The 17415-nt window shown below is 55.7% G+C and overlaps 1 protein-coding gene across 1 annotated transcript; it reads right to left on the bottom strand.

Moving 5' to 3' along the window:
• Positions 1 to 148: 148 nt before the first annotated feature.
• MAP3K10 (mitogen-activated protein kinase kinase kinase 10) lies at positions 149 to 17091 on the bottom strand. The gene is made up of 10 exons (XM_042919668.1): positions 15985 to 17091; positions 12062 to 12242; positions 8871 to 9019; positions 8243 to 8418; positions 6698 to 6944; positions 4977 to 5093; positions 2967 to 3138; positions 2750 to 2862; positions 1739 to 2392; positions 149 to 748 (listed from the first exon to the last, which is right to left on the bottom strand). The coding sequence occupies exons 1-10, from the start codon at positions 16664 to 16666 to the stop codon at positions 426 to 428; spliced, it is 2814 nt and encodes a 937-aa protein (XP_042775602.1). The 5' UTR covers positions 16667 to 17091; the 3' UTR covers positions 149 to 425.
• Positions 17092 to 17415: the final 324 nt, after the last annotated feature.

Genomic DNA, 17415 nt, shown 5'->3' on the forward strand with positions numbered 1-17415 from the left:
GAGGCGGAGAGGGAATGTGCACCTGGGCTTCACCCCCTGGGCCCCAGAAACCCAGAGGCTCAGGGAGGAAGTGTGGGATGGGGGGGATCCTAGTGGGATGCCCCAGGACCAGGGCCTGGGCTGGGGAAAGACACAGCCAAGAGCGGTAGGGGGCAGGGGTTACCTTTAATGCTTCATTTTGTGCCGAATCCCTATGATGTGCCCTGTCCCTGAGTATCCCTGCCCACCCTCCCCCCTCACTGCAGGGTGGGCACAGGGCCCCACCCTCTGGGGTACAAAGGAATAAATTAAGTGACCCCCTCCCCCCTTCCCCAATAAATAGAGTATCCTGCCCAGGGCCTCCCCTGCCTTGTGGCGCGGCAGGCTGGGGCGGGGCCTGGGGCGCTACATTCATGGCTGCCCAGGCGGGCGGTGGGGGGCAGGCCTCAGCGGGAGCCGTGGGCCCCGCACAGGGGCACTGTGCTGTCTTGGCTCTGCCCCTCCATGTCCATGTCAAGCAGCGTGGGCTGCATGCCGGGGGGTCCAGGGCTCTCTGGGGTGTCCGGCCTGCTGGGAGGCGAGATGCTGAGTGTCCAGCCAAAGGAGACCAGTTTCCAGGGGTCCAGGCGGGGCCGGCTGGCAGCCGGCCGGGGTCTTGGGGCGAAGGTCAGGGTGGTAGGGCGGCCAGGGAACTCGGGGGGCCGGCGGTGGGTCGGGAACAAGGTCTGGGGGTCGGGCAGGCGGGGGAAGTCCAGGGGATCTCGAGGGCCTGGTAAGAGAGGATCAGATGAGGTCAACGGGGTGGGCCAGAGGATGGCATTTAAAAGCCAGGATTGTCACATGAGAATTGGGGTCTCTGACATCTTTTGAGGTATCTGCTGCTCTTCTTGGGCCCACTTTCCAGGAGGGGTGGGACCTTCACCTAGGCCCCTACGACTCCGAACTGCTCACTCAACTGGGTGCAACTCTGGGCATATTCCTTAACCTATCAGAGCCTGTTTCTTCGTCATCCCTCTAGATACAGAAAGCCCTCATCCGTCTGAAGCCTCTTATGCATGTGGCACTGGGTGTGTGCGCACACGGAGACCTGAGGCATGACACTCTCTCTGAATGGTGATGACAGCAGCTCACTACATAGGTGAGGGTTAAATAAAACAACAAAGCACGTAGCACAGTGCCTGGTAGTAGGTAGTTAACTCCTGTCCTAATCACCTTTGTCTTTGTTAACGAATTATAGAGGGACGCCTGGGTGGCTCAGTCCATTGAGCACCTGGCTCTTAATTTCGGCTCAGGTCATGATCTCACAGTTTGTGAGCTGGAGCCCCCGACTGGGCTCTGTGCTGACAGCATGGAGGCTGCTTGGGATTTTCTCTCCTCTGTCTCTGCCCCTCCCTGGCTCAGGCTCGCACTCTCTCTCTCTCTCTCTCTCTCTCTCTCAAAATAAACAAAAAAAATGTAGAGAGAACAGTGTCTAGCACATGAGTGTTACCCATAGTTGTTACTGTTGCCATTAATGCCACCCACCTGGCCCCTGGAGGCATTAGTTTGCCACCTCTCCTGCATTCCTGGGTCTCAATCACCTGGGGGTCCGCGGTGCCTCTAGCAGTGAGGACCATGGGGACACAGACCCTTCCCCCCATGCTAAGCAAGAGGCCACCCTGACATCTAGGGCGTCGCCGCGGGCTGGGACCTGGGACTTTGGTGGGGTTAGAGGAGAAGGGTCGGTTTTCTGCGCCCTGGGTGTAGGCGCCTCACTCACCAGGGCGGGGAGCCGCGGGCTCAGGCGCCCCCCGCTGCCCCAGCGCCCCATCAGACGGCGTCCGCCGGTGCCCGCGGCTCACTGCGCGCGCGGCCGTGACGTGGGTGGGCGTGAGAGACTGGCGGGGGTCTTTCTTGAAGCTCTCCAGCTCCAGGTCCACCAGGGGGTTGGTGCTGGGCGGGGAGGGCGGCGGGGAGGGCGCGGCCGGCGCGGCCTCGTCGCTGTCGGAGCGCAGCAGCGAACGCGTGGAGTTGCAGTCGGACACGGACGACAGCGACACCAGGGTGGCCGAGGGCGCCAGGCCCGGGCCGGGAGCCGCGTCGTCGCGGCGACCGGGCGAGCGCCCGGGCGGGCTGAGGCCCCGCGGGAAGCGGCCGGCGCGCGGGAAGAAGAGGCCGTCGAGCCAGCGCCTCTGCTCCTCGCCGTCGGCCGCGCGCGCCTCGGCCACGTCGGCGCCCAGGCCCACGGCGCCCAGCAGCGTGGCGCAGCCCAGCAGAGCCAGCTCGCAGCGCCGCCGGCCGCCGTGCCCGGGCCGGGAGAGGGGCGCGGGCGCCCCCGGGGAGGGCTCGGCCGGCAGCGGCACCGTGAGGTAGGACGGGGTGGTGTAGGGGGAGGGAGGCACGCTGCTGCCTCCGTCCGCCTCCGCGAACTCCTCTGCAAGTGGGAGAGGGCCGTCAATCGCCTCCAGGGCTGGCCTGGCCGCAGCCCCCGCCACCCCCGGAGACTTGGTGGGCAAGGGGCTACCCAGAAAGACCCTTCTGGCGTGAGGCCACCAAGTCCCATTAAACGTGGTTCTCAAATCATTCTCCTCCCAAAGCCTCTAGGAATGACCCTGCACCCTGGGGCTGCCCTTCCCCCATTTTGGGAATGTTTCCTACCCCCTGGTCCAGTGAAATCGGATTCCTCCTCCCAGTGCGGGGGAGGGGGGGGATGGTCACCTCTTCGTCTTGAGTTCTGTTTCCCTCCGGATGCCCCTCCCTCTCCATTTTAAAGGCACCCTCACCCTCTTACCCATCTCATTGAGGCTGGCGAAGCCTGGGGCGATCGGTGTGTGTTTGGGGGATTTGCCCAGGTTGGGGGCACTGGATGACCACTGTTTGCTTCCTTCCCCCAGGGCCTTCAGCCTGCAGGGGGCGCCAGAGATAGGGGCGGTTGCAATGCAGGCCTTCTGGCTGCCTGGGCCTGGGGGCAACGTGCAGGGCCAGGGGTGGGCTCCCAGTGCCTATACCTCTCCTCCCCTCCAGCCCGCTCCTTCTGCAGGGTGGAGCTGGGGCCCCAGGTCCGGCCCTTCTTCTTGCCTCCAACCAGCTCTTCCTTCTTTGGGGGCCCGCTGCGGCCCCATGTCCCACTGCCACCACCGCTGCCACCACCGCTGCTGCCACCGCCATCCACGGGAGTCACTGGGCCAAGAAAAGCCACTTGGTTACTGGGTGTTGGACAGTCTGTCCCCACTGGGCTCCCCCCACTCACTCTCACATCCACTGTCCACCAGAAGTCCAAGGGATCTTCAACCCTTCCCTTTTCTAAATCCTTCCATAGCTCCCTGCTGCTGTCAGGACAAGGTCCTAGCTCCTCAGCCTGGCAGTAGAGGCTCTGCATGTACTTCCCTGCCTTCCCTCAGCCTTGTCTCCCGTCACTCCTCACAGCCAAGCCCATCAGCCATCTATTCATTCCCACATGTCTGCTGAGCACCTGCCATACGCCAAACCCCACGGGAGGTGCTGAGAAGACAGTAGTGGGCAAAGCTGACAAAACCCCCTGCTCTTGGGAGTTTACATTTTAGGGGTGAAGACAGATGACCAACAAGAATCATACTAGGTGAGTAATTTGTGTAGGGAGTTGATAGGCGGTAAGTGCTGTGAGGGAGACGGAGCAGGAAAGGAGTCTGAGAGGTAGGAAAAGTCATGTTTGACAAGGAAGAATCTGAGCAAAGATGCGAAGGAGGTGAGGGGGTGAGTCAAGTGGATACAAGGGAGAAGAACATTTCAGGCAGAGGGAGTAGCTTATGCCAAGGCCCTGTGGCTGGCCACGCCTAGAGTGTTTAGAGCAGCCAGGAGGCCTGTGGGGCTGGTGTGGAGGGAGGGAGAAAAGGAGGAGAGAGAGGAAATGGAGTCTGGGTATGCAGGCAGAGGGCAATGAGCGCCTTGGTTGGGACCCCATGTCTATCATTTCCCAGGTGGGTGTTTCCACACCGCCATGCCTTTGCACAGGCTGTTCCCTTCACCTGGAACTCTGTTCCTTTCAGTCCTTTTCCCAGCCTCGTTGCCAGTTTTCCCTTCAAGCCTCCAGCTCTGGAGGAGTTTGTTCCCTGGAGAGTCTACTGCTCTCATTTCCACACTTTGAAAGTACCCTGACATTAGTACTGTCAGCATATGGTCATTGTCTTTATTGGTGTCCCCATGAGAATGACCTCTGGGGCCTGGTACAAACAGGGGTCCCAACAGAGGTGGGAAGGGGGTGATATGTGGGGCAAAGCCAGGGGTGACCGATGGGGCAGAACAGATTTGAGGGGATCAGCCTTGTATCCTACCCATCAGCAAACCAGGCTGGCTGTGCCTCTGCCACGTAGCCCTGTCTCCTGCCCACAGCCCCAGTCCGGTCCGCTCCCCTTGTCTCCTGTCTTCCCCTATTGCTCCAGCCTCCCACAATCCACACCCTTCACAGCAGCCGGAGGGACAAGGTGCATTTTATCACATTACTGCCCGGCTCACGGCCCCTACCACATTTAGAATAAAATCCAGTTCAGGTTCCTTAGCGAGCCCGGTTCTCTAGGCCCAGCAAGATCTGGCCCCCTGCAACCTTGACCACAAACCCACTCCTCTCCCTGCCATTCACTCCAGTCCAATCGAGCTGGCCTCCCAGGACCATACACATGCCTTGCTTATTCCCACCCCTGGCCTTGGCCCTTGCTGTTCCCTCCTGCAGGGACACGCTTCTTTTGGATCTTGACCCTCCTCGCTCCTTCTTACCACCCGGGTCCCTGCTCAAACCCCAGCTCCTTACACAGGCCTTCCTGATGTAAAACAGCACCTCTCCTCTTTTATTTCCCTTCCCTGCTTTCCTTTGTAGAGCTTATCACTATAGTATATGTACCACTCTAGTGTCTGTTGACCCCTGATGAGAATGAGGGAGGGGACCCCGCCTGTCTTGTCCCTGTTGTTCCTCCAGCTTGGTGCCCAGTAAATGTTCACAGAACATTGTGGACTACTGACTGGTCAGGGCCTTGGGAGATACTCACGGCGAATGGCCCTCAGCCGGGGGATGATGCTGGGGCTTGCAGGGGGGCTGGCCCCATCGGATCCTTTCCGCTTGTCCAGGGTTGGAGAGGCTTGGACTGTGATCTTATGCTCGAAGCCTGTGGAAAGAAAGAGACTTTCCTGAGCAAGATGCTCCATGGGTAACCGGAGAAGTTCCCTTTGTGGGATAGAAGGAATGCCAGAATGGAATGCCACTGTTTTCATTCCTTAAACGGGGGTTCGCAAACTATGGTCTCCAGAGCGGTGGCATCCACGTCAACTGCAAACCTCAGGGGCAGCACTCACTCTCAGGCCCTCTGAATCGGCAGCTCTGGGGTGAAGCACAGCCATGTAACCGTGATGAGCCCTCCAGAGACCTCGGGCGCACGCTTCAATTGGGGAGGAAGGATCCTAATGGGGTCCTTAATTAACTAAGGATTGACTACGGATCTAGGCCTAAGTGTCCAGCGTGGCAGCTATTAGCCACAAGTGGCCACTGAGCACTTGCAGTGTGGCCACTGCATCTGAGCTGCTGGAGAGTTTGAACCTATCTGTGTAGTCGCAATTAATCTAAATTTAAACTTAAAAATGGATCCTCAGTTCGGTTATTGAAAACATTTAAGCATGTTTGATGCAAATCTTGGGGATGTGAATCAACTTTTTTTCAACTATAAATTTCACGAAACCCAAATACAGGTCAAGTATTTTTGAGGAAAATTAAGCGTCTGGACCAAGGTACACTGTAACCATAACATATACGCTGGATTTCAAAGATTGGGTGTGAAAAGAAGAGGTTAAAATCTCTAACAATTTTTCTTGTATTGATACATGTGACACTGTAGCATTTTGGATATATCAGGCTAAATAAAATACATTGTTAAAGTCAATTTCACCTGTTTCTTTTCCATTTTTTCTCTTTTCCAATTTTTTTTTTTTTTTTTTTTTTTAAGGTGGCTACTAGATTTAAAATTAGCCATGTGGCTTGCATTAGATATCTGTTGGCCAGTGCTGTGCTGGTCACTGCATGATGGCTTATAACATTACAAAGAGAGGGTTGAGCAGACATCATGTGTCTTATGATGGGTGAGCGGGGTCATGTTACCTAAGAAGCAATCTTTGGGGGTGGGGGAAGAGACCCAACCCGAACTTGAAACTGATTATGCCTTGAGACAAACCTATTGGGTTGATCCACATGAAACTTGTTTTGGTTTTGGTCAAAAAGGGCCGGACATCAGCAGTTTCACATAGTTTAACTTAATACCAGTTAATAGGAAATTTAGGGGACAAAGGACAAGGTAAGTCATACTGGGGAGACGCAAGCAGCAGCCTCCAGACTGTGGGAAGTGCTGCAGAATAAACGATGCAAGGGGAAAAAAGCTGATTAAAAGATTAAAAAAAATAGAAGACAAAACAATAACAATTTTTAAAAAGCAAGGACGTGAATGCCCTAAAAGTGAAAAGAAAGGTTATTCTTGGCGGGCAGCCGGGGGTTTGTGCTGGGAGGCAGCGCGTGGCGGGGCATGTGGTGTGGCTGTGGGTTCTCTCTGCTTGGGTGGGGTGATTATACTAACTCAGTAAGCTAGACGGGTTTCTGGTCCCTTTCCACATGTGTGATACATTCAGCAATAGAAAAGTTTTCAAAAAAATAGGAGGAGGAGGTAAACCCCGTGTTAGGAATGCTCCCAGCAGCCCCTGGGGGCCGCGTAAGGTGTGTGGGCGGTACCGGAGGGCAGGCTGATGTGGCTGCCGCCTTCCCGCAGCTTGAGCAGGCGGCTGCGCTTGAAGTTGCCCTTGCGTTTGCGGACCCTGGGCTTCTCCTGGCTCAGCTGGCACATGAGCAGGTGCAGCTCACGCTCCACGATGTCCATCTCGCGCTCGGCCAGCTCCTGCTCCCGCCGCCGCAGCTGCTCCTCCTGGAAGCGCTGCTCCTGGGCCGCCCGCAGCAGCTCCTCCTCACGGCTCCGGAGTTCCTGGAAAGAAGATGGGGCGAGGGGCTCACCTGTCAGCCCCTTGGGGATGGACCTGGGGGCTACTGGGTCTGCTTGGGGCACAGCACAAGGACGTCCTGCTAAGGGGCAAATTGGGGGCACAACCCAACTCACTCTTCACCAGCCAAGCTGGGCGCCGGTGCTCCAGGCTGTATTAGCCCAAAGAAAGGGGTGGTTTTAGTTTTCACCTTTAAGTTTTTGACTCTTCAATTTGGAAAACTTTGAACATCCACAAAAGCAGAGACAGAATAGTGCCCCCAATTCTCATCATTCCACCTAAACAACTCTTTTTACTTAGCAAACCTTTTTTCACATATCTTCTTCCTTGTCTCCTCCCTTTTTCCCTCCCTCCCATTTTTGCTGTTGTGTTTTTTTTTTTTTTTTTTTTTTTTTTTTTTTTTTTAAACGTTTATTTATTTTTGAGACAGAGAGAGGCAGAGCATGAACGGGGGAGGGGCTGAGAGAGAGGGAGACACAGAATCGGAAGCAGGCTCCAGGCTCTGAGCCGTCAGCCCAGAGCCCGACGCGGGGCTCGAACTCACGGACCGCGAGATCGTGACCTGAGTTGAAGTCGGACGCTTAACCGACTGAGCCACCCAGGCGCCCCTGCTGTTGTGTTTTAAAACCAATCTCAGGGGTGCCTGGGTGGCTCAGTCAGTTAAGTGTCTGAGTTCGGCTCAGGTCATGATCTCACAGTTCACAAGTTAGAGCCCGGCATCTGGCTCTGTGCAGACAGAGCTTGCTTCAGATTCTGTGTCTCCCTCTCTCTCTGTCCCTCCCTTGCTTGTACTCTGTCAAAAATAAATAAAACATAAAAAAAATTTAGGGGTGCCTGGGTGGCTCAGTCAGTTAAGCATCTGACCCTTGATTTTGGCTTAGGCCATGATCTCACAGTTCGTGGGTTCAGGCCCTGTGTCAGGCTCCGTGCAGACAGTGCAGAGCCTGACAGTGTGGAACCTGCTTGGGATATGCTCTCTCTCCCTCTCTCTCTGCCCCTCCCCTGCGTGCTCTCTTTGCTTCAAATAAATAAACTTAAAAAATTAAAAAAATTTTTAAACCAATCCCAGACATCAGGCAGTATCACTTGTAAGAGCATCAGTGCAGGGTGCCTTTTTCTTATTAATTTGCCAACAGGCCCCTTTCTTAATATGCAAAAAAGGCCCCTTTAGCCCTGCATGGACCCAAAGACTGGGGCTCAGGGGAAGGGACTCTGCCCCACCAAAGGCATCAGAAATGCAGGGGTCTTGCTCCATCCCTCCCACTGTGCCCCCTGCCTTCACCTTCTCTTTGGTCCGGAGGTCATCAAACATGTGCTGAATTTCCAGCTTCCAGTCTTCCTGCAGCGAGTGGAAGGACTCCAGCGGCATCTGGAATAGGGCTGACTGCTCGATGACTTCAAGCTGCTTCAAGATACTGCCGAAATCTGGCCGCCCATGGGGGTCTGGGTCCCAGCATTCTGGGGTGGGGGTGGGGGGGACAGCAGTGGGGGTGGAGAGGTCAGTGGCCATGCTCTAGGGCATCACCCTGCTTTGTGGAAGACAGGACTTCAGGGGACTGTGGACAAACAACTTCCATGGAACTGAGGGAAGGAATTCAAAGCCAAATTCCTGGCAACATTACAGTGAAACCTGGCTTCAGCTCCCTCACTTGTGGCAGAATCAAGGATCAGGGAAGAATCCCAGGGCCAGTGAATGCTAACAGGTGCCCTCAAGGGCCGTGGGCCTGGCTGGAACAACAGTTTGGGGGACACAGAGCCAACTGTAGGGGAGACAGTTTGTGGTCTAATGGTTGCAGCCCCTTCTCCCTCACTCCTGGGCCCACCGGTATGGATGGATGTGAAGGGGTGAGGTCTGGCCCGAGGGCCCCTGCCACCCAAGCTGAGCCTATCTCCACAGGGCCCTGGCTCACCCTCCAGTAGGCGGGCAAAGGGCTCGGGGCACGTGGAGGGGATGGGCAGCGTCAGCTTGTTCATAGCCACGCCATATGCCACGGCCAAGGCGTCGATTTCACGGTAGGGGACCTCACCCGTCAGCAGCTCCCAGAGCAGCACCCCGAAGCTGCAGGTGGGGAAGAGGGAGGGTGATGCCGCAGCCCACCCCCATGCTCACCTACACCCCATCCCTGCCTCCGGTCCCGTGGTGGGCCTCCCTCACCCCCACATCCGGCGCTGGTTGATGAGGCCACGAGAACATGATTGACCTCCGCTGGCCTGATCTCAAATAGATGTGGTGGGGTTGGCTGTCTGATGTCTTGCCTTTGCTCTCTCTTCCCTCACCCCTGTCTGAAAACTTTCAGTGTCTCACCTGTACCCCCTGGACAGAGCCACTTTTCTTAGCCCTGACCTTTGACGTCCCCTGCAGCTTTGCCTCTAAGCCCTCTTGCCCCCGTACCAACCCCAGCTTCGCTGAACAAGTTGAACAAGCCCTAAGCCCTGTTCTTCCTAACCTCTGGCTTTGCACATGCTGTCTCCTTCATCAAGAACATCCTTCCCTGTGTGTAACTGTTCTTTCAGTCAAAACTCAGGTGTCCCCTCTCCCAGGGAGGCTTCCTTGATTCCACAGCCTCCAAAGCTAGATGAGAGACCCCCCTCCTCTATGTTCCCACAGAACCCTCAGCACTTACCTCTAAAAACAAGTTAACACTATTTAACATTTATAAAGCACTTACTCCAGGCCAGCACTGTGCTAGGCGCTCTCAGTAATCCTCACAACAGCCCTGTAAGGCAGAAGGTATTGGTATGACCCCCGTTTTACCCGGGGGACAGGTGCAGGCACAGAGAGGTTAAACTGTCTGCCTAAATGTCACACAGCTAGTAAGCGGACTGGTCTCAGTCCACACTTGGGCTCAGGCCTGCTTGATGCCCATGACGGTGTCCTTGATGGATACACAACACTGGAGCACGCACCACTGTGCTACGGTCACCTGCCGGTCCACCTTCTCCAGTAAACTGAACACCATTTTGTGCGGTGTCCAGCATGCAGTGAGTCCCCGAGCTCCCCCACATCCACGCATGCATCTGACATATAAATGTCTGCCGTGTGCCAGACACTATTCTGGGCACTGGACCAAGATGGACACCACCTCTGCCCTCCTACAGCTGACGGCCTCCCTGTCATTCTCAGTGCCAGCACTGGTGAATGTGAGCTGGGCATCTGCTGCCTGGAATCATTTCCCATCCTCCTTTGCAGCTAAGCATGCCCATATGGCGATGGTTCTGGCCAGTGGGGTGCAGGAGGACGTGTAATATGCAACTAACTTCCAGGAAGTTAAAGAGAGTCCTCGGAGTCCCGAAGCTTAGAAGTTTAGAGTCCTTAAGGAGAATTGGTGTCCTTTCCTCTTTTCCTGCCTGCTTGCTGTGATGTGGACATAAAAGCCGGAGCTCAAGCAGCCGTTTTGGATGATGAAGTGAGCTTTGGAATGGAGACCACACAAGGTGGAAGAAAATAATAATGGCTCTCAACTGGGGGTGGTGTGAACCCTCCACCTGACCTGTGTTGCTGGAAACCTGTGAGGATGTTTTGATTGTCACAAGGACCGGGGAGCGCTATGATGTTTGGTGGCTGGGAACCACATCCTAAAAAATACACGGTAGTACCACACAAGAAAGAATTACCTTGCTCTATGTCAGTGACGCCCCTGTTGAGGAACCCTGACATAGGACCCTGAATTCCTGTCACCGGGACCACCACATCAGTCCTGGGCTTTACAGGAGAGCAGAAACTTCAGGCTTGTTTTTATTTGGGGATTTTCTGCTCCTTGCCACGGAGATATGGCTCTGTGCAGTTTGGTACCACAAATGAATGCCTAATGGAAAGCCAGTTAGAACCTTCCCCAAAGAGCTGCACTGCTCTAGTGGAGACTTCCTGTCTGATTTGTCTGCCCAGAAGCCATGACTTTGCTACTTGGTCCATCTGGAGCCTTAGCTGGGGACTGACCTGGGTTTGGCTCCCTCCCAGTAGAAGGCCCCAGGCTGAAGAGTATCTGCTGTCGCCATCAAGTCTCACTGGTGATGGCAACAGCCTCCTCGCGGGCCTCCTGCCCCCACTCCTGTCCCCCACAATCCATTCTGCATCCTACAGCCGAGGGAGCCTTGCAATGCTAAACCAGATTGTGCCATTCATAAATGCTCCTAATGGCTTTCTGCTGCACTTAGAATAAAGCCTGGCGTCCGGTCCCTCATCTGCGGGGTTCCCCGCTCTCTCTCCTATGTCATTTTCTACCACCTTCCTCCTTGCCTCCTCTGCTCCAGTCACCTGGCCTCACGGCTGTGTCTGGAATAGACCAAGCTCGTTCTCACGTCAGAACCGCCTTTGTGGGCACTGTCCCCTCTGCCTGGGAAGCTTCTTCCCCCAAACTTTGCATGGGTGGCTCCTTCTTATCATCATCCAAAACTCAGCTCAAGTGTCATTTCTCAGAAAAGCCTTCCCTAACATCATCCTCCAGCCCTCAGAGTGCTTTCGATTTACCTCCTGGCTCTTAATACTATCTCATACTTTGTTCTGGTGGATTAACTCTTTATCTTTGGAAAATTATTTTACAACTTTTTAACTTAAAACCAGCTCCCCCCCCCCCCCCAGCTTCTTGTGTATTTGTTTATTTATTTGCTATTCCTCTGGGCAGGAAATGTGTCTAGATTTTTTTTACTGCGGTATCCCTAGCACCCAGTGCTGATGGATGGATGGATGGATGGATGGATAGCTGGATGAATGGATGGATAGATGGATGGATGGCTGGAAGGAAGGAAGGAAGGAAGGAAGGAAGCAAGGAAGCAAGGAAGCAAGGAAGGAAGGATGAAAGGATGCCTCCAAAGCCTCAATTTCCTATTGACAAATGGGGTGGTGTACTGGATGGTGTCTGAGGGGCCCTTGGTGTTGACATCCTATTTCTATATCTTCGTAATTTTCCACTCGAATCCAAGTCCTTCTCAGCTGCCACTTCAGCAAGCAGACACCTGCTTTGGTACTTTGATGGTCTGACCTTGCCAGGGAGCCTCTCTGTCAGGCCTGGATCCTAGCTTCTGCAGGAGACTGTCCCTCCCACTCTGAAACACCCTCCTCCCCTCCCCCATTTCCGGGATTCCCCAGCCCCACCATCAGCACCTCCAGACATCACTGCTTTTGGAGAAGAGGGAGAGACGGATAACCTCCGGAGCCATCCAGGCATAAGTCCCTGCAGCGCTCATCTTCGTGGTCTTGTGCCACTCGCGGGCGAGGCCGAAGTCCGTGATCTTGAGCACCGTGTCTGCGAGGTTGTGGTTCTCGATGGCCTCCAGAATAAGAACTGTGGGGCAGGAAGAAAGATGGGTCACCCCAACCTTCTGGGCTGCAGACCTGAGTGTCCTGCCCGCCTGCCTCAGCTGAAACCTCCTACTTGTTCTCTCCCTCTAACCATGAGTAACCATGAGTTACCCCCCTCTGCAGCAGGTCCTTTCCTGGTCTGGAATATCATGGATGCTTCCATGCCAGTCGGATCCCTGCCCCAAGCTCCCATGAAGGAGGAGGAGCTTCCTCTGGGTCTACTTCCCTCCTGATTCTAACCTGGGCTCTGGGGAGCTCTGTGAAATGTGGGTAGCCAAAGCCCAAAGCCTTGGTTCTCCTTTGTTCAGGGCTTGAATTCTTGGCCACCAGTGAGGTGGGAACTAGACTCTGAGCAGAAGGGATGAATGTGCTTCTCCTTTGCCTTTGTCACCCCCTGTGGCAGACTGCATTCAGGGCCCCAGATCTACCCCTTTCTGCATCACCTTCTTCACCACCTGACTCTGCACTCCTTTCCACGGAAGGGGAAGAGTCTATTTCCTCCTCCTTTACCTTGGGTTGGCCCTAGGACTTGTTTTGGTCAACAGAACAAGGCAGAAGTGACAGAATGCCATTTCCAAGCCTAGGCCTTAAGAGGCCTCACCTATCTGCCTGCCATCACCACAAGACCATGCCTCGGCCAGCCTGCTGGTCCAAGGTAGATGGGAGGTACTCAGAGTAAAGTCTTCCCTGCTGAGGCCCGCCTAAGTCAGCTCACGCTCCAGCAGGCCCATGTGTGTGTGAGCAGCAATAAATGACATCAAGTTTTAAGACCCTGAGTTTTGGGGGTGGTTTGCTACGCAGCATTACTGTGACAAAGTCTGACGGCTATATTCCCCAAGCATCTTGAATGGTTCCAACTTGCTGTCTAGGGCTATTACTAACAACAATTATAATCATGGCTGGTGTTTATCAGTGGCCTATGATATGGCAGGCACTGTGCTAGGCCTTTACATGGATTATCTAGAAAGCAACCCATTTTATCCACTGGCAAACTGAGGCTCAAAGAGATGAAGTCCCTTGGCCAAGAGTATATACCTAGAAAACTGTGGGGCAAAGGCCTGACCTACATCTGTCATTAGAGCCCAATCTCTTAACTGCTATGATATTCGACCAGCATGTATCAAACAGGCCCCAAAGTGTACAGGCCTGCCTGGGCATGACTCCCAGCTCTGCCACTTATCAGCTGCATAACCTTGTATGATTTATTCTTCTTAACGCTAGGATTTCTCCTCTGTTAAGTGGGGATGGTAATAGTATTTACCTTATAGGGTTGTAGTAAGGTGAAGCACCAGTAGGCCCTTTAAAAATGTTAGCTATTATCATTAGTGTGTGATATGGCCATAGTTGGCCTTTACTTCTCCCCCAGATCTTTGACCATTCCTGGTGACTTCTCCTGTCATAACAACAGTGAGCTAATTCTACTATCATCAAAGCCCAGAAGCCTCCCTCGACTCTCTAGCATGTGACTCCATGCTTCCCTTCTTGGGTCCCCACCTCTTCTGTTGGTGGGGTGACCCTGTGACAGACGGAACACACTATGGTCTTACATTTCATTTCTGCATCATCCCTTGCTTAAAATCTTCTGATGGCTTCCACTATGTAAAAAACAAAACAAAACAAAACCCCAAATCCTCATCATGGCCCCCAAGGTCATCATGATCTGGGCCCTGCCTACCTTTCTGACCTCATCTCCTACCCCTCCCTCGTTCCTCCTCTTCCAACCCCTCTGGTCTCCTGGCTGTTTCTCCCGCAAGGCATGCTCATTTCCACCTCAGGACCTTTGCTCTGCCCAGACCTTTGCAAGGCTGGGTTCTCTTTGTTCAGGTCCCTGCTCCAGTATTGCCTTCCCTGACCATCTGATTCAAAGAGCTCCTTCCGCTTGTTTTATTTTCTTCAGAGCCCCCTGGTCTTATCTGGAAATTTTATCTACCTACCTACCTACCTAATATCAGTCATCTACTTCTGTTTACTAGACCATAACTTCTACGTGGGGAGATCTTGCCTGGTTCACTTCTGTAATCCCAGCACTTAAGATAGGGCCTAGTATATTTAATTTTGCTTCAGAATTATCAGTTGAATGAACCAATGTACGAGCGACACCAGACGAGGGGCTCCTAGGGAAAGATGAATGGAGGAAGCTGTGCTGTGGAGGCCCTGTGATCTGTCCTGGGCATGGACTTGTCCCATTGACTGAGCAGGAAGCCCTGGCCTAAGGAGCCCCAACAACGCCACATCCAGGTGGCACTGGCTACAGGAAAACCTAGAGGCCTGGGGGCATGTCCTTACACCCCACCTTCAGGCTGTGAATCAGAGGGGTGAGGAAAGGCCAGGAAGGCACCCCAGCCTTCAAGGGGAGCATGCTGGTGGTCCTGCCTCTATTTGCCCAGCATGTCAGAGGAGTCTGAGCATCAGGGAGGCAGGAACCATCTGTGTCTGTCTTTGCTCAATTCCCTGGCCCCGCCACAGGGCTTGGCACACCTTGAGCACCTGGCAGCTCGGTTGGTGTACAAGTGTAAGGCCTGGAAGATAAGGAAGACTACTCCCTCTGTTCTAGGGGCTTGCAGTGGTCGTGGCTCTGCATAGCAACAACATTGCAGAAATAGCGGGATGGATTCAAACACATTTCAGGGTGTGGAACTGACAGGAATCAGAAGAGATGTGGGAGTCCAAATGTGAGAACAAAGGGGAAATCCTCACATTTCCAGGGAGGGCAGGGAACATGCTGGCCTCATTCACTGTTGATCCCTCTCCTTAGCACATGACTTGGCCCAGCAAACACCAAATGAAAAATGAAAGAATAGATGCATGCAGAAATGAAAGGGAGTGAGATGGGGTAGAGGAAGCTTGGGAGAGCCAGGAAGGTAGGATTCTTCCCCCGCTATATCCTTAGGACGCAGGACTGGGTGTGGCACACAACAGGCGCTCCGGAAATGGGTGAGGCCACTGCGGTCTTGGTCCCTGTTGGGCTCCTGTTAATAGGTGCTCAACTAATACGTGCTGACATCATGAGAAGCTCCTTGATCTAGAGGTGGGTCCTGGGGAGCTTTCTCTTCCTGCTGGCCCCAGTCCCCATTCGACCAACCAATCAAGTTTTGAGAGCCTGTGATAAGCCAGGCAGCCTGGAAGCTTTTACATAAGGCACATCCCTTTCCCTCCTCCCTCACTCTGGCTGGGGCAGAGGCCTGAGAGGACTCCAGGAAGTGGTTCTCAACCCCGAGGAGACACTTGCCAATGTCTGGAGACAAGTTTTGGTCTTTGGTGGAGAATGTTAATGGCATCTACCAGCTAGAAGCCACGGATGCTGCTAAACAACCCACAAAAGAACTGCCTCCTACAATCATCCAGCCCCAAATGTAAATAGTGCCAAGGTTGAGAAACTCTGACTCCAGGCTAGATTCTTTCGGTCTCTGCCCGGTGGACCCTGGCATCATGGCTGGACAGTGAGTGCCATGAGGGCAGGCCCTGTGCTGTCCATGCTAGGAGTTCGGGGCCTGTCACAGTGTTCATGGATACATACTTATTAAGCTACTGTGACTCTTAGCCTGGGAGACAGGCGGTCCTTCAACCTTTCCAAGCCTCCTTTTCCTCCCTCACTTGGCCCGGAAGGTATACCGCTGCCCCTTCTTGCCCTAGGCAATATCTTCTGGTGTCCCCATTTCCCACCACCTAGGCTTGACCTCCTAAGATTCGGTGGAAGCAAGTTTTTGGGGGAGGACACCACTTACTGTTGATGGACTTGAGGTCCCGGTGGATGATGGGCACAGGGGCATCATTGTGTAGGTAGTTCATGCCCCGGGCCACCTGCACAGCCCAGTTGACCAGCACATGAGGGGGCACCCGGCGGCCCGCCAGCACCCTGCTCAGTGCGCCCCCCCTGGCATACTCCATCACCAGGCAGAGGTGTGGGGGGCTGAGGCAGGCGCCTCTGAGGGCAATGATGTTGGGGTGCTTCAGGGCTCCGAAGAGCCTGGCCTCCTGGCGCACCTGCTCTGCTGTCACTGCCGGGTCCCTCTCAGGGTCCAGCCGGGCGGCCTTGACAGCCACCTCCTCGCCGCGCCATAGGGCCCGGTAGACCTTGCCAAAGCCCCCTACACCGATGATCTCTTCTAGCTGCAGCTCGTGGAAGGGGATCTCCTGGGGCAGCTGGAGGCCCGCGGGCGCGGCGGGTGCGCCAGGGGCTACGTAGTTGCTGGGGAAAACGCCCACACGGCCGCTGGGTAGCTGCCCGGTCCACCAGCCCTCGTCGCCCGACACCGCACAGTCCTGGGAAAGCACCTGGACGCGGTCGCCCCTCCGCAGGGTCAGCTCCTCATCGCCCGCCGCCTCGTAGTCGAACACCGCGGTCCAGACGGGCCCCGTGGGGGTCGTGCCCCACTCCTTGGCCGTCCCCCCCTCCTCCTCCTCCATGGGGGAGGGGCCGGGGGCTGCGGGAGGCCGCTTCACACAGGCTGCCCGCGGGATGCAGAGGGCGGGCCCCGGCGGCCAGGATGGGGGGCAGTCCCTGCGGGTTCTAGGGGGCTCCTGGAGGCCATGGCTGGGGGCGGGGGCCCTCCACAGGAGCAAGAAAAAGCCTCCTTAAAAGGGCAGGGTCGTCCCCTCTGATTCAGCTGCCCAGGCGGGGCGGGGTGCGGATAGGGTGGCGGGTTCACCTGTCTCCCCCAAATGTCAGGGCGCTAAGAGGGCCTGGCCGCGCGGCTCCCCAATTCCTGCCGGGGCCCGCCGGTGGGGGGCGAGGGTGAGGGAAGCAGGCAGCCCCCTTCCCCACGCCTCTCACCCCGCGCAGCTCCACCGGCGGCCCCCGGCTCCGCATCCCGGGCCACGACCGCCGGGCGGGGTGGGGGTGGCGGGGCCCCGGGGGCGCCCGCCCCGGGATGGGGTGGCGCGCCCCTCGGCCTTCTCACGCGCGGGGCGGCCGGGCTGCCCCCATCCTCAGCACCTGCCTCCCGGTCGGCCCCAGCCCTGCCCCCGCCCGCGCGCTTCCCGGGGCCGCCGGCGGTGCCTGAGTGACGTGCTCGCCGCCGCCGCCGCCGCCGCCGCCGCCGCCGCGGTGCCGCCTGGGAGTTGTAGTCTCCGGCTGCGCGGCCTCGAGGCTGTTCCCCTAGCTTCCAGAGCCCCGCTGCCAGCCTCGGGCCGCAGTGGGGACCCCACGAGGCCGA

Source organism: Panthera leo, chromosome E2, assembly GCF_018350215.1.
Source record: "Panthera leo isolate Ple1 chromosome E2, P.leo_Ple1_pat1.1, whole genome shotgun sequence".
Classification (NCBI taxonomy): Eukaryota; Metazoa; Chordata; class Mammalia; order Carnivora; family Felidae; genus Panthera; species Panthera leo.